This window comes from Sycon ciliatum, chromosome 12 (genome assembly GCF_964019385.1).
Source record: "Sycon ciliatum chromosome 12, ocSycCili1.1, whole genome shotgun sequence".
Lineage (NCBI taxonomy): Eukaryota > Metazoa > Porifera > Calcarea > Leucosolenida > Sycettidae > Sycon > Sycon ciliatum.
In genome coordinates, this window is record NC_088654.1 from 16,424,819 (window position 1) to 16,447,550 (window position 22,732).

The 22,732-nt window shown below is 51.3% G+C and overlaps 1 protein-coding gene across 1 annotated transcript; it reads right to left on the reverse strand.

Annotated features, from left to right (window-relative positions):
* Positions 1 to 2,761: 2,761 nt before the first annotated feature.
* Positions 2,762 to 19,286, reverse strand: LOC135828777 (uncharacterized). Its single transcript, XM_065341203.1, has 5 exons — positions 17,369 to 19,286; positions 14,544 to 14,642; positions 13,685 to 13,986; positions 6,333 to 9,068; positions 2,762 to 4,169 (listed from the first exon to the last, which is right to left on the reverse strand). Exons 1-5 carry the CDS (start codon positions 17,904 to 17,906, stop codon positions 3,600 to 3,602), a joined length of 4,245 nt encoding a protein of 1,414 aa, XP_065197275.1. The 5' UTR covers positions 17,907 to 19,286; the 3' UTR covers positions 2,762 to 3,599.
* Positions 19,287 to 22,732: the final 3,446 nt, after the last annotated feature.

The window sequence follows — 22,732 nt, forward strand, 5'->3', positions numbered from 1 at the left end:
AAAAGCAACACGAGTGACCTGCAGCTTACGTCGAAATTTGGAGTTTTACGCCAAATTTGACGTGAAATTGGTCGTCACGTCAGAAATGATGTGCATCTCTATTCTATATAAACGAAAGCGAGAAATGGCTGTGGCCGGCGGAATGTTTGTGATAATTAACGCTAAAGACAGGCATGTCAAGATGAGAGAAAGCAATGGAGCGGACAAGTTTGAGACTGGATTAGTAGGCATTTCCCAAATCGGCTGGCCAAAAAATTTGCCGAAAACAGTGGTTTTGAAGAACTCACCGGTCTCTTCGCCAGATATGCAATTTTCGCACTGAATTCATCGAAAATCGATGTATTGGTGGCTCAACAGCACGCAAATACAATTTTTGTAGCCATTATACTGTACTGCGAAAGGTGACTGCGACTTTAGGCATTTCCGAAAACGGTTAGCAGGAAAAGGCACCGAAATCAATGGCTGTCAAGAAATCACCGATACTTGCGCCGAAATTTCAAATTTCGCATTGAATTCGCCGAAAATCGATGTTTCAGTGCTACTACAGCGTGCATGTGATTATACTGGGAGCGGTCACTTCAAGTACATGTACATGACTGTACTGCTTTGAGCCGAATTCTGATTTTGGGGCTCATAATATGGCCGAATTTGGACATTCTCTTAGCCGATCGAAAAGCCGATTAGGCGAAAAAATCAGGCCGATTTGGGAAATGCCTAGACTGGACGGGCAAGGCGAGGATCTGAGATGTCAATGACAAGTGGCGAATCGATCGACAGCAGAGGAGAAAAGACGACAACGGAGGTTGTTGATAGCCATGAGGAGAGTGAGGATGGTCATGATGCTAGGGGTAAGAGCAACGAGCTGTCTTTTAGATGTCTCAGGTGCCTCCTTGAGGCTCCTTTGCACCATGGCCGGTAGATCGTTTCAAAAATCCCGTAGCTGTGCTGATGAGGCCTATATGGCCGAAACAGATTGCTGTCTACAGGTAAACAGGAGAAGCATGTTGTTGATCTGAAGTTGTTCACTTCTGGTAGGTCTGCAAATCACGCCTGTACAGTCATAATGTCGCTACACACCGACTGTTATCACTCACTATTATAATAATGTAGCTGGTTTGGAGGTGACAACGTTGCGAGGTATGGGTCGTCGTCTCTCTGAGCCTCAGCAGAGTCGGGTCAAGTGAGCGAGCTGTACTTCCGGTGCCGAAAAGCGGGCCTTCCCCATGTCTCACCTCCAAGACGAAGTGAATACAGTCCAGCCAAACTAGCCCTTAGGCGAGGGTCCGCAGCGCCTACTCCACGGCCACCTTCCCATGAGCGACACTGACGAACGCTGCTAATACTAATGGCACCCTGGTGTCGACGAGATGTTTGTCGCGCTGGAAACGGAGCGTCCCTGTATCCCTGGTGATGTTTTGGCCTAGAGAGTACTATAATGATCACATGCGGTGATGCTCAATTTCCGGACAGCTACCGATACATGTTTCTGTTTCGCAGATGCGAGGGAACCTGATCAGTCTCTGTGCTTTTCAGGTAAAAATCAAGCATGTTCGATTGGTAGGATCCGGATCTAGATCACCCAGATCCACTGGATTCGCACATTTTCGATTGGTCTAATCCGGAGCAGGGCTGACCGCATCCAACGGATTCTTTTTTGCCAATCAACCTTTTTGGCACGAAAACTCCTCATTCGTTCGATTGGAGCTGGGAGGATCCGAATGATCCAGGTCATCTATCAGGATCCGGATGCAACCAATCGAACACACCCTTAGATATGTTCATACACAGCAGACCCGATACATTGCCAGTATGGGGGAGGGGGGATTTTAAAGGCGGAATGTCCAACCGGACCAGTCAAGATTAATGTACGCTTCTGAAGTTCTGTCCGGAAGTACGAAGCACAAGTACTTGATTCCCAGATGAGACAAGGGCCTAAAACGCACCGTGAAAGACTAACACCCAAGGGACACTGTATTTAACTGGTAGCAATTACTTGTAGTCGCATCTATCCCTCCCCTCATGGATACACACACACATACACACGAACACACACACACACGAACACATGCACAGCACAGGCAATGAGCGCATCGATATAAAAGAAAAAAAGACACTGTCACAACCTGCTTCACGACGATACACAAACACAAACACGATGAGGCTAAACAGGGTCAACTGTTTCTCCTCGCCAGCAAGAAATCGACGAAACGACAAACAACACCAGAGACTTCAACGACAAACAACACCAGAGACTTTTAAAATCAAGTCTACCACAATAGGGCTTGAAAGTGATGACGTCAAAACGGCCAGGGAGTAGTAAGTTGACATCAGATTTCTATTTTTGGATCCACTAAGGTGTGACTTTGCTATTGCCTAAGTATGTGGGTGCATAGCAACCCACTCATGTCGCATGCAGGTGTGACTTTTATTTCGCCACCAGTTGTAACCCCGCCCCCAGTAGCCAAATCAGTCAGTTTCACTGGCTACATCACCATGCTGTGGGTAAGACCGCTTGAAATGTGCTTGGACCCATACAAAAACTGGATCCAAGTGGATCCAGTTTTTGAATTTTTGAAATTGTTGCTATGCTGTGACGTAGCACTTTCAAGCCCTATTATTTTTTGTAATGACGGAGATCAGAGAGCCAGGGAAGACGACGAGGGACCACAAACGAACACAACAAACACGAAACACAAGCACACACCTGAGGGCCTCTTGATTAAACTCTCACCTCAGCTAGTCCAGCAGACACAACAGTCAGTGAAAAAGAGAGTAAGAGGTACTGTTATCTCAAGTAACGGCCAAAGCAATCGACAGCTCATCCTCAAGCTAGTGATATCGACAAGAGAAGTCGAGAGATTTACCCCGAGCTAACGGTTAGTACCTCAAGTATGGCAATTGGAAAAACCCTAATGAATCGGTCCTCCCTAGTATTGAGAAAACTGGGGGATGTGGAGGTCTACTAACGGATTGAGAGATATGCCAGACGGATAATAAATAACTTTGACGACAGAACAGGTGCTAGCACGGGCAATTCCTGCAGCTAATGCTATAATGTTTACCAATTGCATAACCCTAGTGGTGCATCACCACAAGTTGAAACAAAGCGTGTTTTTCTTAACACCGTAATTATAATAATATAAGCTGGATACTTGGAGGTGGTTGAAGACTACGCAGTGCCCAATCATCATCTGGTTAGATTTTCGAAAGGCAGTGCTTTTTAAACGTAAACATGCATGGGCTGAGTACCATCATGTCTATCTTGATAACATCCAACTATGGTGTAAGAGAATCCAGCCAAGGAGGGGACATCCAACCTTGGTGGAAGAGAATCCAGCCAAGGAGGGGACATCCAACCATGGTGGAAGAGAATCCAGCCAAGGAGGGGACATCCAACCTTGGTGTAAGAGAATCCAGCCAAGGAGGGGACATCCAACCTTGGTGGAAGAGAATCCAGCCAAGGAGGGGACATCCAACCATGGTGGAAGAGAATCCAGCCATGGAGGGGACATCCAACCATGATGTAAGAGAATCCAGCCAAGGAGGGGACATCCACTCATGATGTAAGAGAACCCAGCCAGGCATGGAGCTAACAGCACTTACGCCACGCCGTGTTCCAGGATGCGGCGCATGCACACCTCGTAAGAGAGGTCGAACAGCTGCACCAGCTCGTTGCTGTGCCAGCGCGCGACATTGTGGCGCTCGCACGGACTGGCCAGCATCTCCAGCTGCCGCCTGTGCCCGTGGGCCAGCGATCGCAGGCTACAGTGTCGCGGGTAGAGTGCGGGCTGTGCCAGCGGCGCACTCATGGGCCACTGTGCGTCCACCAGCATCCCGCCCGAGTTGAGCTTCTTCGGCACGGCAGCAGCAACAGCAGCAGCAGACTTTCCCGCCAACGCCGCCGTCGCTTGGTGCTGTCTGTTGGCGAGCAAGCGTGCTGCTACGGTCGCCGGTGATGACGAGGGCTGAGACGTCGGGCCCACGCGGCCCCGCGCCGAGTTGACCAGGTCGGCGGCCGTCACGCGCCGCGTCCTGTTAAGATGCTGGACGAGCAAGGCGATCTCCTCGTCGCTGTAGGGCTTGGTCGTGGGAAAGTTCAGGCCCTTCAGAAGCCCCGCGTTTCCCGGGCTTCTTGCGGACAGCGGGGATGCTGCGTGCAACGGTACGTTCTGTGCGGGAGCAGACAAAACACCAGGACGATGACAATGGCGACACCAGTGATGCCTAACAGTGTGAACGAACATGCTGCTCTCGAGAAATGGTCGTTAAAACGCAACTCTGAAGGGGAAGTTTTTTTTTAAATCGGAAGGGCCAGAGATCTGGAATGTGACGTGACGTCAGTATTTCCAACATAACATCAACATACTGGTCTAAAGGATTGGTCGTTATAGCGTGTGAAGATTTAACATTACGGAGTTTTGGCAAGACGAATTTCGCTTTCGTGTCCGCACTCCGATGAAAGTCAAACTCAGTGACGAAAGTCGTGTTGCGCGTGGGGATTAGAAACAGAATTCGCACACTTGCACGACGTCGTTGACAGATAGGTACATGTGTACAGAAAGTGCAGGGTAGTAAATTTATGACCGTCCCGGCACAAGTCCGCGATTCGTGTTTCGACAGCTTTTCCAAACGAAAAATGCGAAAGTTTGCAATCCAGTTCGCGAGCTGAAAATATGTTCGCTTGCACTTGAAACTCGAAATTCGTTATGCTAAACTTCTGTATCCTGGGAATTGGTAACGCTATGCCTGTGTATTGTGAAGAGCATCCCTGGATTACCAAGCAAATGAGAAGAGAATGCTGCTGGCTCAGCATTCATCATCTACGGCAACAATTGCAACGTGCTTGTTTTGTTTGTCAAGGAGCAGCACCCAGTTACGAATTGGCAATCACCGTTTCTTTCCTGTGTGTTCGCCGCACCAGAGTCTAAGCCGCGCACTCCTCCTCCAAAATTCTTATTCGTGTCGACGCTCGCTTCCCTTTAAGTCCGCTTCACAAGACGGTGAGAGAAGGAGTGATTCTAAGCCAGACTGTAACTTTTCAATTCGGAGAGCGCATGTGTGTGTGTGTGTGTGTGTGCATGTGTGTGTGTGTGTGTGTGCGCATGTGTGTGTGTGTGTGTGTGCGTGCGTGCGGGTGTGTGTGTGTGTGTGTGTGTGTGTGTGTGTGCGCGCGTGTGCGTGTGCGTGCGTGTGTGTGTGCGCATGTGTGTGTGTGTGTGTGTGTGTGTGTGTGGTGTGTGTTTGTGTGTGTGCGCATGTGTGTGTGTGTGTGTGTGTGTGTGTGCGCGCATGTGTGTGTGTGTGTGTGTGTGTGTGTGTGTGTGTGTGTGTGTGTGTGTGTGTGTGTGTGTGTGTGTGTGTGCGTGCGTGTTAGGTGGCCTGCGCTTACAGCCATTTTGGCAGATGTGTCTTGACCGTCATTTGCTGCACACGGACTAAACGGGTGCTTGCTCACAACTCCTCTCGGGCCGCCCGACATTCTGCCCAAAGGCGGCGAAGCAAAAGTACGGAGAATTTTCAACGTCCGAACGCTGACGCTTACCTTTCCTATTTGAATAACATGCGCACGGCCACGGAAAACGTATGTAGAAGCGTACGCAGAATGAGACAACCTTGCGTATGTTCATTGTCAATGCCAGTCAATAGAGTTCTGTCCATTAGGAGCTTGCACTTGAGTACTTTTTGAGGTCCTTCCGTCTCTTGTTTTTTTTGTGCATTTCTTCGACTTCCAAGCGATATCTCACTATGAACAAGCAGAAAACTCCGCAATGGCACCTGAAGGCCTTTACAACCAGTGCAACACTAATGCACACCCATGTCTACCTTGTCCGGAACGGCCCGGGACCAGGTATTGCCCGTAACTTGGAGATGTCTGCAACTCGGAATCACGTACGTTTTGAAGCCTATTTTAGGGCCAGAATATGATGTCAGTATTTCCACAAAGTAAACGGTAGTAATATTTCTAGTAAAAGTGACTCGCAGGGTACCTGGTAGACCCAGGCGCTCGTAGCTTGGTGGTCCGCACAAGGGAGGCATGAGTGCGCATGTACATGCACAGTCAACCTTACGTACAACGACACTCGGCGGGGCATCAGAAAAGTGTCCTCATTCGCAAACTGTCCAAATACCCGAAGTCTCATTATACGTATTGCAGTTAGATGGGACTTTGCTCTGGACGTGGAAATTCTGTCGTTATTCGCGATTTGTCGTTATTGTCGTTATATCTGCAGTCGTTATTAGCAAAGTTGACTGTACGTATGAAGGCTCAGATACAGACAGGGAGTAAGCAATGGCGTCAATGTCAGCATTGGGCAGCAAGGGCGCCACCTTACCTTGGCTGCTGCAGGGCCCGCACTGAGGTGCGTTTTGAAGCGCTTCGCCCGGGCGCCGAGCCCTCTCGAGTACTGCTTCCGGTGTCCACGCGCAGCGCTGCTCTGCTCCGACCTGCTCGGCTCCGATGATAGCAGGTCTGGACTCACAGTTTCTTTGCGCCCGTGGTGATCCTCCGGCTCAGGAAAGTAAGCTGGGTAAGCTGGGTCGTCATCTTGCAAGTAGGACGGGCTCGGGCTCTGCTGCTCGCGAGGCAGTCGACGGTGTTCGTGCTGTTCCGAAATGTGTCCTCCTGTTTGGTGAGGCGGTGCGGACATCAGAGGCGCCCCTGCGGACAGAATTCCGGAGTCGGACGGCGAGGGGAAACCTGCGTCCCGCTCCAGAACGTCCTGCCGGCGAGCCGTCTGCTGCCTTAGCGTAGGATCTCCGTACGGCTGCGGTGGCAGAGACAGTGGCGGAGGCATCATCGGTTCAGGCCGTTGGGTACTGGTGAGCATAGGTGCAGCAGACATGTACTGCGCGACTTGAGGCGTGTTTGCACCCGCATAAGTCCCCTGCACGCTGGTGCTTGATTGTCTGCCGGGCGGATGGGGAAATCCCCCTATACCCGTGGGAGAGTCGGAAGAGTATCTGCTGAACTGCTGGCGGGACTCCCGGAACTTATCCCGCAGAAAATCCCGGGTTGCAGTCTCGGACTCGAGCTCCTCCAGCCGCTCCATTCGACCTTTCTTGGTCAGGCGTGCCTTGGTCTTATCGGCTCCTGACTGAGATGTCTCGTTGGCAGAGGACCCCTCGTCCCGTTCCTCTTCGTCCTGGGAGTAGATGCAGGTCAGAGGCACGACGCGGTGTCTCAGGACCCCACCAGGGGCTGGCGAGTCGGCGGTACTGGCATCCATTCCCGGTATGACGAACTGATCGTCGTCTTGTGCACGGCGAGGGACCAAGCTGTCGACGGAATCACCCGGAGACACTTTGCTCTCCGACCGTGATGTGGATGATCTAGTTGACGCTGTCAGCAGTGATGAGGCTTGACCGCTGGCCACGTACGTGGGATCGACAGGCGATCTGCTACGGCGATTAGCTTGGGTGGTGCCGTCATCGGGACTCTTGCGCTGCCAACCTTCCCCTCGCTGATCGGCGCTAGACTGCGAGATGTGTCCGTCCGTTTCCGTTTCCGCCCTGACCGACGACGCTCGGTGGGACGCATCGTCGTTCCAGGGCCGCACTCCGTGCGTTGGGTGGAGACGTTCTCGACCGACGTACCGTTTTGAAACCGGTTTAAAAGCTGAGCGATGTGTCTCTTCAGTACTTGCCGAGGGCTGCAGCGGTGAAGGTCTGGCAGTGTGATCACTGGATTTATTAGCCGCAGCCGTCTCAAGTCCACGAACGGGTGACAGGCGCGGCGGTGCGGGACTTGGGGCGGCAGACGACCTTGAACCGTCTTCCACCACCGCAGCGCTCGGTTGGAACGCGCTGCCGCGGACACCGGCAACACCGCCGCCGCTGCTACCATGGTGACGCAGAGATGACTGACTTGCTGCCGCTGGGCTCTGCCCGGCTGCGCCACTGTTCCACGCTTGAGGCAGGCGGCTGCGACGAGCGCTCGGCGTCTCCGAGTCCGAATTCGGTGGAGTGCTCTCGTCGGAGGAGCCGTGCTGCGCGGAATGACGTTCTCCGCTGGCACGACTGTGCGTACGGGCGCCAGGCCCCTTTGCGAAACACTGCTTGTAGAGTGTTTCGCTGGCCACGGCCGGGTCGAAGATGATCAGATCGTCGTCCGAGTCGCCGTTGCCGGCGGCACTCGGCGTGCTCGTCATGGCAACCTGTCCCGGCGCGGCAGCTCTGCCAAACGGCTGACTGATGGGAAGCAGTACTGGACTGGTGGGTTGCCGATGCCTCGGCGGGTGCCACGCGCCGCCATGCGTCCTCCCACCTTGGCCCGGCGTTTGGAGCTTCGGGTCATGCCGAGCAGCACCAGCGTAGTGGACAGTGGTATTGACTCCCGTGCTACTGCCAGCGCTCCCAGTGCTGCTCATGCTGCTCGTCCTGTACATACCCTGTTGCTGGTTGAACGCGGCGGCCGCATGCCGGTTTCTAGCGTACGCCGGCTGTCGTGATGGTACGGGCTCGCGACGCTTGTTCACGTCGTAGCGCTCGCCGTATGGTGAGTACATCGGTGGAGGTAGTGAACCACCGCCTGCCGAAGCCTCCTCCCTCTGGAGTGCATGTCGAGATTGACGGCCTACTGAAGCCTCCTCCCTCTGGAGTGCATGTCGAGATTGACGGCCTACTGAAGCCTCCTCCCTCTGGTGTGGGTGTTGAGACTGGTGGCCTACCGACGCCGCTCTCTGGTGTTCGCGTCGACGTTGGTCGATCTCCTCCTGGTATTCATGCCGAGGTACGCCGATGTCCTTTTGGTATTCACGTCCGGGTTGATCACCTGATATCCCCGTCTGGTATTTACGTTCGGGTTGGTTGCTTGCGGACATTTCCCTTCGGTGTTCACGTCGAGGTTGGTTGCTGGACGTCTCCCTCTGATATGCACGTCGAGGTTGTTCACCCGACGTCTGCCTCTGGTGTTCACGTAGAGGAGGTTGGTGCTGTGGCACGGACGACGCGTACGCGGACTCCCTGCCGCGCATGATCGGCGGTGCGTGGACACTTCTGGGCGCCGTCCTGGCGGTCATGCCCCTGCCCGTGTCCCTGCCCATGCTCGCGTAGGCGAGCGGCGCTTGCATCTGAAGAGATATACAAAGCACACGTCACACAAACACTGTCACGTCAAGTGCAGCCTGGATCCAGTGCCCTCCACCCCAGGCGAATGATATGCACGGTCTAAAGACTACTACGGTAGGTTACATCGTGACGTCCTAAGAATAAGTAAAGTGCAATAAAACCTGTCATGGCGACCACTCGGATAAGGCGACCACCTTTCCTAGAAGACCACTGAAACCAGGACTAAGGGATGCTATTTCCAGCCAAATGACCCTGGATAAGGAGACCACCTGGTGGTAGAGACCACATCAAGAAGGTCCCTTGAGCGGTCGTCTTAGACAGGTTTCACTGTGCTGTCGGGCACCGAAGAACGGAGCGCCGAAGAACGACCAGGCTAGAATTTTCACCTAGCACAGCATGCCAGTGTATGCACGGTGACTCAACTCTGCATAGACTGTAATACATGAAAAATACGACCGGTCTAGGCTAGGAGGCTGACCCCTCAGTTCTTCGGCGACCTACAGTGCAGTACAGTGGACCACAGACAAGACGTGCTCCGAACAATGTCCTTAATAAGCAAGTTTATGTATTATCAGAGGTCCTTATTATCTCAACATACACTCCAATATGGATCAACACACCCGTGATCCAGGCAATGACCGTACTAAGCAAGTGTATGTATTATCAGAGTACGTACTACCGACGTGGACATGGAAATCCGGTCGGAGGTCTAGCGGCCCCACGGCCAGGACTTTTACCACCGACCGACCACCGCCTCAAATGCGTTCTCCATCTGACCTCGACAAGTTGCCACAGCACACCATCGGCAGAGCGACACATTCGATGCAACTCAGTTCCTTCACACAGCTTTGCTGACAGTGTGCTATGGCCACATGTTGAGGTTGGCTGGAGAGCGCAGCTAGCGTTTTTTTTTTCTTTTTTCTTTTTTACTATTTCACATTCCCAGCTCATGTGGTGGTTGATGAAACCAACCTGCACAAGGTCGAATGCACCTGCTTAGTGTAATAGGTAGCCGAGTGGAGGCACGGTGCTTAACTCAAATTAACTTTCTATTCTTCCTCAGGTACACACCTGGATTATTATGTAATAAAAATAAATATATGGAAACAGAAATGCGCAGCAGCTTTTATAGGCAACAGACCACATACGCTAACGTACGGGGATACGCTAACGTACGAAGATACGCTAACACGGGGATACGCTACAATCAAGCAAGGCATGGATACTACACCCTCCCTTCCTACAGATAATCACACCCTCGTGATTTTCAAAAATTAGCGAAGAGTTATGAACACAGCGTCAACCGGAAAATGGCAAATTATATCGGAAATGATAACGTTTGGAGTAGACAGAAGAAATGAACTGATAACAAATCATAAAATAGAAGTAAAAGTACACCCGGTTCACACGATCTCTCGGAGTCAAAAGGGAAAGAATTGTCCTCCAAACAGGACGTGAATGACAGGCCAAATTGCTGCACATCGCTGCCTCAAACTGCCAGGAAAATTCACAGTTTCAAAAAAAGGCACTGCATCGTGGGAACTTACTCCGATACACACCTGGAGTGTAAAAGGGGATTCTCACACACTTCTCTCACAAGGTTAGTTAGTTAGGCCGTGGCTCACCATGGTCGGACGCCTACCGAACTAAACTGGATTCACACACTCGCGTAAAGGAAGACTGAAGAGAACAGGGAGACTGAAGGAAGACAGGAAAGAAAATGCCATACCTGGAATCAGCGTTAGTAACCTCGGCGGCTAGGAAGACCTCTGCGAAAGTCCCTGCATTGATGTCCAAGTGTCTTCCTGTGAGACAGCGTGGATATAACATGCACGATGCAAAGAAAGCGACCTATCACAACAAGACGAGCGAAATCGATGGTTGGAATGTGGCATCATAGGAGATGACAGTGATGGCGAGCGAAACTGACATACCACTTGGTCTAGCCAGGAAGAGTGTTGATGAAAATCTGCATTCCACCACGGAGACGAAGTACCAAGTGAAGAGTGGACTCCTGCTGAATGTTGTAGTCACTCAGGGTTCAGCCGTCTGCCAACTGCGTGCCAGAGAAAATCAAACGCTGCTGGTCTTGGGGAATACCTTCCTTGTCTTGGTCAGCAGCCTGCCTGTCGTCGTCCTCATCAGCTTCGCCATCACCACCGGTAGTATACATGTAGGTAGCGGGTCGCTTGGAATCGCCATCGGAGTCTCCAGTGTGTGCCGTGCGGAGAGAAGGGTGATCCACGCTAGCACCCTGACTGTGTTGCAGGCTAATAAGCAGGGCCAGGCCCAGGAAGGCAAGAAACAAGATTCTGATCTTGATTAGTCGCACGGAGCTGCAGCGGGTTGAGCCATGGTGGTCTGGGGTCGAATCACGTTGTTTTATTAATTTTTTAAACACACCGCTGGCACCAATATAATAGGTAGCCGAGTGGACGAACGGTGCTTACTCTAGGGATACTACACTTAGGGATTGGGGTAAGAAGCAAGTGAAAATGGAAAGTTGTCACAGTGAATCAGCTGCCGTGGCGTTCCCGCCAGCATAAACACGGGAAAAGTTTCCCACCACTTTGCAGGCCGGCGGAACCCAGATTCCGGCGGCATGTGGGAGCACCTTTGATATGCTTGCACAGCATGATCGGTCTTTTCTCTTCAGCCTCTTTCGGTGTCACTGCATGCTTTTGAGTTGACTGCTTGACTGCCAACTTCTTTTATCATGCAGAAGTCATTGTTCGACTCCGCAATGGAGAGGGAGCTCATGGAGTTGTATGTGGTGATTGTTGCGGGCTCTGCAGGCAAAACGTTGACTGCAAACGAGAAGCACTCTGAGATCCGTGAGCAGATGAATGCAAAAGGCAAAACCCTCGGCTGGCCCACACCGGATGCCACAAATATCGACAACAAGCTGGACGGATTGAAGAAAATCTACAAGACGTTCCGGAGTAGGACAAGGACTGGCGATCCAGTTGTGAAGATGATTTCTACTGCTTTCAAAACAGTCACAATATCTGAGATGATATATGAACACTGTTTGTGTGAGCACAGCTACCGACAGACCACCCGTGTCCCCAAAACTATCAGAAGGCAGAACTATTGGTGTGCCCGCCGAGACATCAGCCACCAGTGTTGCTGGCGCCCCCCCCCCCCCCCCCCCCATCCATCACAGCGTCCCCCTCTTGTTTATTCTACCATTGTACAGCGTCGCCGCCGATCGTCGGGCTCCGAGTCCGAGGTTGGGTCTCAGCTTGAGCCTGGTCGGAAGCCTGCTAGAAAGACAAAAAGGAAATGGGAAGACCACACTGCATCTATGATAGATGCCGTTCTCGACTCCCAGGGGCGCCAAATACAAGCCGCATAAGAGCAAGGGAACAGGAGGAGTTTCAAGAGCGCATGGAAGCACGCCAACAAGAGAATAAAGTTCAGCAAGAAAGAGAAAGAAGAGAACAGGAAGATGGGTGCGCCAAGGAGAGACGGGAGGAGGACGACCGAAGTGAGCGGGAAAAGCGGGAGTATGACGAGAAGAAGACAAGGGAAGAGACGGAGCACCAGGAGAACGCAAAGAGGCCAGAGAAGCAAGAGCTTCTGAAGTGCGTATGGATGAGAAGGCAGTCAATGCCCAACACCTTCAAAGCCTGTGGCGGAAGTAAAACCAACTCATTACCTCCCTCATCCCCCCCCCCCCCCTATCTCTTGCCTCCCATATATTTTTTGCTATACCTGAGCAGTCAAATATTCCTGCTCCTTAGGGCTATATTGACTGCTTATTTGACTCCTTTCCAGGGATTGAACGCGGCTTGGGTTTGTCGTGATAAATATAATATTGACTTCATACTACTAGGTCAATATAGGGCTCCCTGATGTATTCTTCCCAAGCGGTGTTCTTTTTCCAAACCGGTCCAAGTGCCCCCAACCGGGTCGTTGACCGGGCTGACCCGGCTCTGGAGCAGAAACGGAGTCTCCTTGGCAGGTTTCACCGTACTCTGCTGTTTGCATTGGACACTGAGTTCAGCTAGTGCTCAAGGAAACCCGATTGAGTGAAACTGAGCATGCATTGAGCACGCACAGGGCAGTGTGCAGCCCCAGATTGTGCACACTGACACGGTTTACTGTAATGGGATGCTTTCACTTGAGCTTGGCCAGCAATACTGTAAGTCTAGAAATGTTCGGCCCGTTCAAATTTCGGCTTCCCAGGGCTAAAAGCCTAAAGCCCATTTCGGCCGCATCAAATTTTCGGCCTGCACTGCTGCCGCCTGTATACACTGTCACACTGAATCTTGCAAAACACGTTTTCGGCCAAATATGACCAGGCCAAAATAGCCGAACCGTTGGTTAGCGCTATCGAGCAGTGCTCAAGCTGACTTTCATGCCGTGGAATGTCTCCGTACTCCTTGTCAGTTTTGTGCTAGATTGTGGACGTCTGACTGTTCAAAATCTGGTTTAGTTGGTGGACTCGATCACATAACTTGTGCCCACATTTTCCCATGTTAAAAATAAAATACGCGCCGAATATTTTTTGATTTACAGTACTGGCTAGTACTGCATGCTACATGTATCTCTCAAAGCAGCTGATTGGCTGTTTCCATGGCTCTGGTCATGTGACCCCTGACAGATTCCTTACCCCATGGCCAGGCGAAGGGCTGGCACACATCTGCCCGCCGGCTGTTGGTAGCTCGCTTTTGTAGCAGCTGTCCGGCATCTCGTAATGCATCTGCTCACCGATGGCGGCAGTGTGTGCGTTGCTCGGAAATCGGGGGCCAGGGTCCTGGCGGTGTTGCTGGTCCCGCTGATCAGTGTCGCCAGGACCTGTAACCCGGATCTCCTGGCCCTCGCGGCCGACGAAACACTTACGACACTGCCAGCGGCCCGGCTCTTTCAGGTACTGGTCAATGATTGGGGGTGAGTGGCAGAGCTGATGGTACACTGCAAGCAAGAGTGAAAGGAAGAGAGTGAGAGAGAGTGAGTGTGTATGTATGTATGTGTGTGTGTGTGTGTGTGTGTGTGTGTGTGTGTGTGTGTGTGTGTGTGTGTGTGTGTGTGTGTGTGTGTGTGTGTGTGTGTGTGTGTGTGTGTGAGAGAGAGAGAGAGAGAGAGAGAGAGAGAGAGAGAGAGAGAGAGAGAGAGAGAGAGAGAGAGAGAGAGAGAGAGAGAGAGAGAGAGAGAGAGAGAGAGAGAGAGAGAGAGAGAGAGAGAGAGAGGAGAGAGAGAGAGAGAGAGAGAGGGAGAGAGAGAGAGAGAGAGAGAGAGAGAGAGAGAGAGAGATAGATAGAGAGAGAGAGAGAGAGAGAGAGAGAGAGAGAGAGAGAGAGAAGACGTAGAGTGAGAGAGGGAGGAAGAGAGAGGAAGGAAGGAAAGGAGAAGGGAGGGGAGGAGGGAAGGGAGGGGCAGACCATTTCTCTTCAATTATTGGCAAAATAGCCATTGATATACAGGGATAACCGATATAAGAGCTTTATCGACTAGTATGTGCAAATGCTTACGTGCATCACAGCCGTTGCAAGCTACAAGCTTGTTCTTTGCGTCACCCTTGCTGCTCTCACACACCGTGCACAAATCGCAGACTGATGCTGGGGCGTCCACTGCACACAAAGGGTGACCAATGATGCCCTGTCTACAATAATTATACGTATGCAGTACTAGTATGACTGTATAGACACACACACCTCAGACCCCAGACATGCCCATCGCGGAAGCGTTGATAGCGAACAGCTATGACAGACACACACATTCGTGCACGCACGTACAAGCATGCACACACAAGCATACACACACGCACCTCCCCCCCCCCCCCACACACACACACACAAACACACCCACCCACCTAATATTAACCCACGTTTTTTGCCATGCAGCTACTTCAGTACATGTACTTTTTCTTGTAACAGATGAGCAGCGGCTCACCCCTCGCCAAGTTGCAATGAAGCCGAGACCCTATGGTCGGTCAAGCTGGCCCTGCCTCTCCCGAACTCCTGCCATTACATATGTCTCATTGCTGCCTTGCTGCTTTGTGCCGTCAAATGGTGTTTGTTTTTTTGTAGAAAAAAAGAAAAAAGAGGCAACGTACAGTGAAACCTGTCTAAGACGACCGCTCAAGGGACCTCCAAACATGGTCTCTGCTGCCAGGTGGTCTCCTTATGCAGGGTTGTTACGCTGGAAATAGGAGGAGCTATGAAGCCGAGACCTCTGGTCGGTGGAGCTTAATGGGCCCCACCACCACACTCCATTATTCACCCCAGTGTCTGGAAATATGTGGATTTTGTAGAAAGAAAAAGAAAAGAAAAAGGAAGAAAAAAAAGCATCCCTTGGTCCTGGTTTCAGTGGTCTTCTAGGACAGGTGGTCGCCTTATCCGGTGGTCGCCTTGACAGATCTGACTGTACACCAATGAAAACGAATGGAGGCACACACAAGGCTTTTCGTTCCCCTGTACTGGCCGCCGTGGAGCGATACCAATTACAGGCTTTCAGAACCGACGGTGAACTTGAAGTGGACTCCAAAACTGGTCCTGTTCGGAGCAAGCTCAGCAACACCAAAAATGGAAACAAACTATCTGGCAACTTGGAGGCAACGGGCCTAAACAGAGGAGGGCCTCGGCACAAACTTCAACATACCAGCTTCTTGCAACAAGAATATTTCGAGTCAATGATCCACACTGATGATCGGTTTGTGTCCACACCGCTTTGCTGTCAAGCTGTTCCGAAATGGAGAGGTCTCCTCTACCATAGCCGCTCGTTGGTTTAATGATTCCTTCTGCTCTACACGTGAACAGACTTAGGGCTGTACTCATGGTTAAGCTGGCTGGGGTGGTACGATTTTTAGAGCGTGGACATGATTCTAGTAGTTTTCTGTATCACATACATTTATTCCCGTAGCTATGCAGAAGACGTTACTTCAGTAACGTCTGGCGCTAGCCAGGGTCCACACAGCTCTAATTTGGTATTTGTGTGTTTGTTTGTTTGTTTGTTTGTTTGTGTCACGCCTGGCGCTATCCCGTACCTGTCCCGTACCGTACCATCAAACACAGCTGGCCACATACAGCTGGCCGCAATATTCAAAAAGGGCTTTCAAACACAAGACCATAACGTGAAGCAACTTGGAAGAATGGGTATGAATGCGAAGTGTATGGGGAAATGCATGTAGGGCGATAGTGCGGGTTCGAATCCCAGGATACGCCTGAAAAAAATAGGAGAATTGAAAAATTTATAACATCCCTATGCTTTTTTGCCGTCATCAAGGTGGTAGACGGTGTCGCATTACCCTCGGTCGTACCTGTCCCGTACCTATCCCGTACCGTACCATCAAAGACGGCTGGCCACAATGCATATTCAAATAGGGCCTTCAAATGCAAGATCATAACGTGAAGCAACTTGGAAGAATTAGCATGTATGCGAAGTGTATCGGGGGATGCATGCAGGGCGCGCGATAGTGCGGGTTCGAATCCCAAGTTATGTCTTAAAAAAAAAAGGATTTTTTTAAAGAATTTATAACATCCCTATGCTTTTTTTTGTCTAGGTCATCAAGGCAAAAAAAAGCATAGCGTAGGGCCCTGAGCTTCCAAGCTCTCTCGTTTATTTATCTATTTATTTATTCAACATCTTATGGCTTCCGATGGTAGCCAAAACGGGAAGATGTGGGTGATAGCTACCCATGGTACATGTACATGCACGTGGCCACATGGCCATGCACATCTCTTCTGACTGTGAAATTCTATGACTATCCATTAGTAAAAACGATGCCAAAAGTGCCCAGAACACAGGATTTTGTCTCCTTTTTTTTTTACAAAATGTTTGTGTGTGTGTGTGTGTGTGTGTGTGTGTGTGTGTGTGTGTGTGTGTGTGTGTGTGTGTGTGTGTGTGTGTGTGTGTGTGTGTGTGTGTGTGTGTGTGTGTGTGTGTGTGTGTGTGTGTGTGTGTGTGTGTGTGTGTGTGTGTGTGTGTGTGTGTGTGTGTGTGTGTGTGTGTGTGTGTGTGTGTGTGTGTGTGTGTGTGTGTGTGTGTGTGTGTGTGTGGTGTGTGATGCCATCGGCATAATTTTTCTCTTTTCAGGAAGCTCACCTCCCCAACTGTTTACATTGAGGGTGAAGTACCAGTAAATGTTTTAATCAAATGCTTCATAGCAGTAGTCTTCATTGCGTTCTCTCCCCCCCCCCCCCCCCCCCCAACCTTGTAGCCCCCTCAACAAATAATTAGGCTCATTTTAGGAGGTTGGAACTTCCAGGCTCCATACTGCGTATACCACCGCCGGGACGCATGCAAGCAGACACCACAACGGGAACTGCATTATACCATCACTCCATCACGCACTCACCCGGAAAAACGTCTGACTCCGGAGCTGTATACCTGGTTTTGTCCTCAAACGCCACAGCATACGATAACTCCTTGTCGCCCTGGGGTCCTCGAACGGACTTCACCGTAGCGAAATACACCCGTCCGTCCTTTCCCCAGCGCACGAGGACCTCGTCACCGACTCGGAACCGAGCTGCCGTGCTCCGAGATTTGCTGCCCGCGCCTCCGACAACACTAGGACGGCTGCTTACTGCGGACGGATTCATGCCAGCCGAGCTACGACTGCGAGTAACGTACCCGGGACAGCCGCTTGTGCTCTCGACAGAACGAGAATCGCTCGTCCCTCGCTCTGGCTCGCTACGGCCTGTCGCGGCCACTGGGTGGCTTTCGTCAGACCTTCTACGGACCGACTCCACCGCCACTGCCGAGAGATTGCGCTGGCGACTGGTGGTGGTGCTGCTGCTACGCAATTCCCCAGTGCGCCTGATGCGCTGTGGGTGCGAGTGCGGGTCTCGCTCTTCATCTGTCTCTTCGGAACTGGAGCGGTCGACATCGGCCATGATTCAAGCCAATGAGTTGCCGAGTCCAGGCCAGACAACGCGGCAGTCGGGCCAGAGCAAAGCTCGCTCCGGGGCCAAAATAGAAAGTAGTTCGAGCGTGCTGCAGACAGCGTTTCAGACAGCAGAAGTTATCATACTGTCACCTTTCAGCGGCACCTACTGAAAACGCTAGCTCTGGCCAGGCATTGATCGGTCTAGACCGTAGTCACTCTTAGATCTACAGTCAGCACACTCTACTGCATGCACCGCGATAGACTGGTTTTTGGCACACGCGCGCGCACAAGCGGATATTCGGCTCGCCAAGTCTCCAGCTACATCGTGTGACGCGGCCAGGTCTCTCCGGACTGGCGCTCAGTCACCGAGACAAACGGAACGCCAGTCTGCGGCGCACCACCACGGCACTGCATGCAATGCATGCACTGCAGAAAGTACAGTACGAAAAGCACGTCGCGAAAGACTGGGCCCACACAAACACAAACCCACCCGAGGGCAGTGCAGACTGTAGGCCTACTACTCGGACTAGACAAAGCTAAACTCTCGACTCTAGTAGATGGCCACCCTGGCAGGTCTGAGCTCATGAGCCTGCACGACAATCGTTTTCAGAGAACACGGCTTTGTCTTGACTTGACTCGGCTTGAGTACACCACTTCACGACTTCATTAGATCTGCCCAGACATTGACAAGGATCTAGTCTGCGCACACCTCGCATCAGCCAGGTGTGGACCTTGGCGCGCAGTGTGTAGATTTCAATGCACACAGTGTCGCATCACCGGCATACCACCAGAGCTAGAGAGAGGTCCAGAGTCTGTCGCCCTCCACAGGAACTCTAGTCGCGGAGCCAGTGCTTCTCTCGTGATAGCTGAAAGGGACAGTCACACGTCAGAGGCGACTACTACACTATACTAGTGGAGTAGTGCTACTGTACTGAGAGGAAAACTTTTTGACAGCGCACGCGACAAATCCAATCAGTCAATCTTGGCTCCGACTGAGACTGAGAGTCCTACTCGACTCGTCGTCCAGCTAACTCCAGGTTCAAGCAGACCCTCAACACCAGCAGAGTGCACCGCCTCAAGCAGCTGTATCGCCGCAGGATGCATGGCGTGGTGGTGGGACGGTGGAATCACATCCGTGATCTTCTGCTGGCGGCACAAACGAGAAAAGGCTGTCGAAGAGAAGCGAAAAGTAAGATTACATTGGCTGTTGACAGTTTATAGGTAAACTTGCCAGTATCCAAACTCGAAAGCTCCAGATGGCTTCCTTCACAGTTCAAGCGAGAGCTACTTAGTACATCGTGTGCTAGAAGGGACAGAGAGTCGGCAAGAGCAGCCAAGTACCTGGTTCCTACAGTTCAGAACGACAGTCAAATCTCTGCCGACGAAGACCCAGGCTCCAGTGAGACAGACAGAACACATGCGCTATCTAGCTGCAGCCGCACTGCGTGTCTATCACCATACATGTACATTGTGTACATGGCGCTGCCAACAATCATCGTGTCGCCAACGCCTGGACAATCATACACTGATGTACGTACAGTCGATGCAGTACAGTCAGTGTCATACAGAGCATGCAGCGCATCTACCACAGCATGCACCAGCGCCCAGTATGTAGCTAGCATGCAGCTGTATGCGGCTGTACATCATGCACCAAGTGACAAGTCACCTACCGGTAGCTTCACGAATCCGCCGCCAACACTCGACACTGCACACTGTGCACAGTCTTATCCTTGGTCGCCACCGCTGCTGCCATCACATCCGCGTCCATGAGCACTCGTACTCGCCAAGTAACAACACTCAACACAAGTATCTTCACAAGTCATCCACAGACCGTGCAGTGATTATGTATGATGATTATGTGCACGACTCGGATGGTCACAGCCGTCGCCAGTGTCAGTGAGTGTGCCCACCAAATCTGCACAAGCCCTGGAATAGTTGTATTGAAGTAACTAACTTTTGTTGAAGACGCCCCACACTGAGTCTGGGCGGTGCTGGGAGCCAGGGATCCGATACCCTGGGGGCCATGTCCTGGTTCTAGGTTGAGGAGGGGGGGGGGAGGAGGGGGGAGGGGACACACACACGCGTACACACTCACACAGACTGTCAGTCACAGTGACACATACATGTTACATGTACGCTTGTACATCACACACACATACACACACACACACACACACACACACACACACACACACACCATTGGACCATAGGACGCCCATCGCCGGAGGCGATGATTGCGATGTTACAGCAGAAGCCATAGCAGCTTGTGCTTCACACACACACACACACACACACACACACACACACACACACACACACACACACACACACACACACACACACACACACACACACACACACACACACACACACACACACACACACACACACACACACACACACACACACACACACACACACACACACACACACACACACACACACACACACACACACACACACACACACACACACACACACACACACACACACACACACACACACACACACACACACACACACACACACACACACACACACACACACACACACACACACACACACACACACACACACACACACACACACACACACACACACAATACAATACAATACAATATGCCCATCCGGAGATGGTAGCAGGTCCCGAAGGGACCAACAGTGTTCAAGTCACGAGCAGAATCGGGCGTGGCGAGTCAAGTCCTGGCGACGGCGATAGCGCTTTCCACAAGTGCAAACGAAGTCTAAGGTGTCGGGCTCGGTCGGAGGAATGGTGCTGCATGCTGATCTCCATTCTCTGCGATCCTGGGCGAGGTCGTACCAGTCCGCTATCTGGCGGTCCTTCATGTCGGACACAACATTGTCCCGCTCCCGGGGCCCATGACGTGGCCGGGTCTTGTCCAGTTCGCCGAAGAGGATACACTTTGGCATACGGGAGTCATCCATTCGAGCAACATGGCCTAACCAGCGGAGTCGACGCGTTTTCACACACACACACACACACACACACACACACACACACACACACACACACACACACACACACACACACACACACACACACACACACACCTACACACACACACAGACACCACACACACACACACAAACACACACACACACACACACACACACACACACACACACACACACACACATAGTCATACTGCGGTACAGAGAGACAACTACTACTTACTACAATGTAGTAGTAAGAGGTTATCCTCTCTTTTTTCCCTCTTACTGACAGGGCAGTTGTTGGCCTTTATCAATGCTGGTTTGGGAGCTTGTACACCATTGTGAACCTGATGAAGGCAATTTGCCGAAACGTTGGAATGATTAATGTGAAGTGAGTGTATTGCAGTGAAAATGGAAGAGAGCGTGTAGGCTGAGCTCTGCTCTGGACTGTTTATGAAACTGCAGGAAGCCTCCCCACTTTCACTTACTGGTAGTACTTTGCCAGTTCTGGAACCAGTGGAAGAGCAGTGCCGTCTGCGACTCAGTAAATCATGAATTGCATGTGTTGATTTTGAATTTTCTAATAATCTTTCCGATCACGTTACCATGGATTTTCAATAGAGTTCGATTCTAACTATTAGTAGTTTATGTACTCAGTAGTGCTGTACATGTATTAAAGTACAAAGTAACTTTAGTTCCGTTTGGAATTAATTTTCCATACATTTATTCGTTAGGGGGGGGGGGGCGAAATAACTAACGTTTGTACCAAACTAAAGTGACCCCTTCTGAACGTTCGGGGTGACATACCTCGACCAAAAACGAAATATTTAGTACGTAACGAAACTACTGAACACTACAGGAATCTTTGAACGTTTGCGGTACTCCACAGTACCAGTCATGTGCTCTTTACCGCCTCCCCGTTGTTGTATTCTAACGTTAACGTTATTCATTGACTGAGCGTTCTTTGCTTTGTACTACACCCTGCTATCATGTTAGGCTATTTCCTACAATATTTTACTGTTTCCATTCGCTTCCATGTAATTGGGCGACACCGCCCGTTTGGTTCTGCGAATTCAAATAAAAATGTACCTACCTAACGAACCTGCTGGTGCCTGGTGGTGGTGGAGTGATCTAACGACGAAAGATTTCGTGAACGAAAATTCTTAGGCCTGGCGCGTTCGTCTTCATCAGCTGTACTGTGTGACGAAAAATAATAATAATTTCGTAGATCTGCTCTCTTTCGGTCGCGTTTGGACCAGGGAGTACTAAAGGGGCTTTTACGACTCCCTGGTTTGGACGAACCTTCGCAGCAACTTTCGTTACTCGAGCCCGGACGGTCCAAATCTTGCGAATTCATATTTTCGTGGTGCGCAACCTCTCTAGTTACATGACTAGCCGTCTGTACGACTACCAATCCACCATGCACCAAGCTAGGTAACGAGATGGCGAAACCGCTCCCCAGACAACGGCTTCAACAAGTTAGTTACATTTGTTGTTGTTGTTGTGACTCCGAGTTTCACGCACCACATGTACAGCGATCATGTTCTCCAGGTCCGGCCGTGTGGAGTGTTTGACATGGGCACCTCGCAGACACGGTTGCCAACTTGCCGCGGTCAGGCCAGACAAGAGCATTGCACACATCCGACACGGCCCTGGGGTGATCTGATCACGTCCGATCCGAGTACTTTATCGTTTATTCGATCACCTCGCTAGGAACACTATCCCTCTCATCATCGTCGACTCCACACGCAGACTCCGTCACGTGACTCAGTGCTCGGAGAGCAACTAGGACAGGACTCTACCTACTACCATGATGCAGGATGCACGCAATCTGCTGTGAGGTAATTACCATCATTTGAGCAGTCCTCGGGTTCCGAG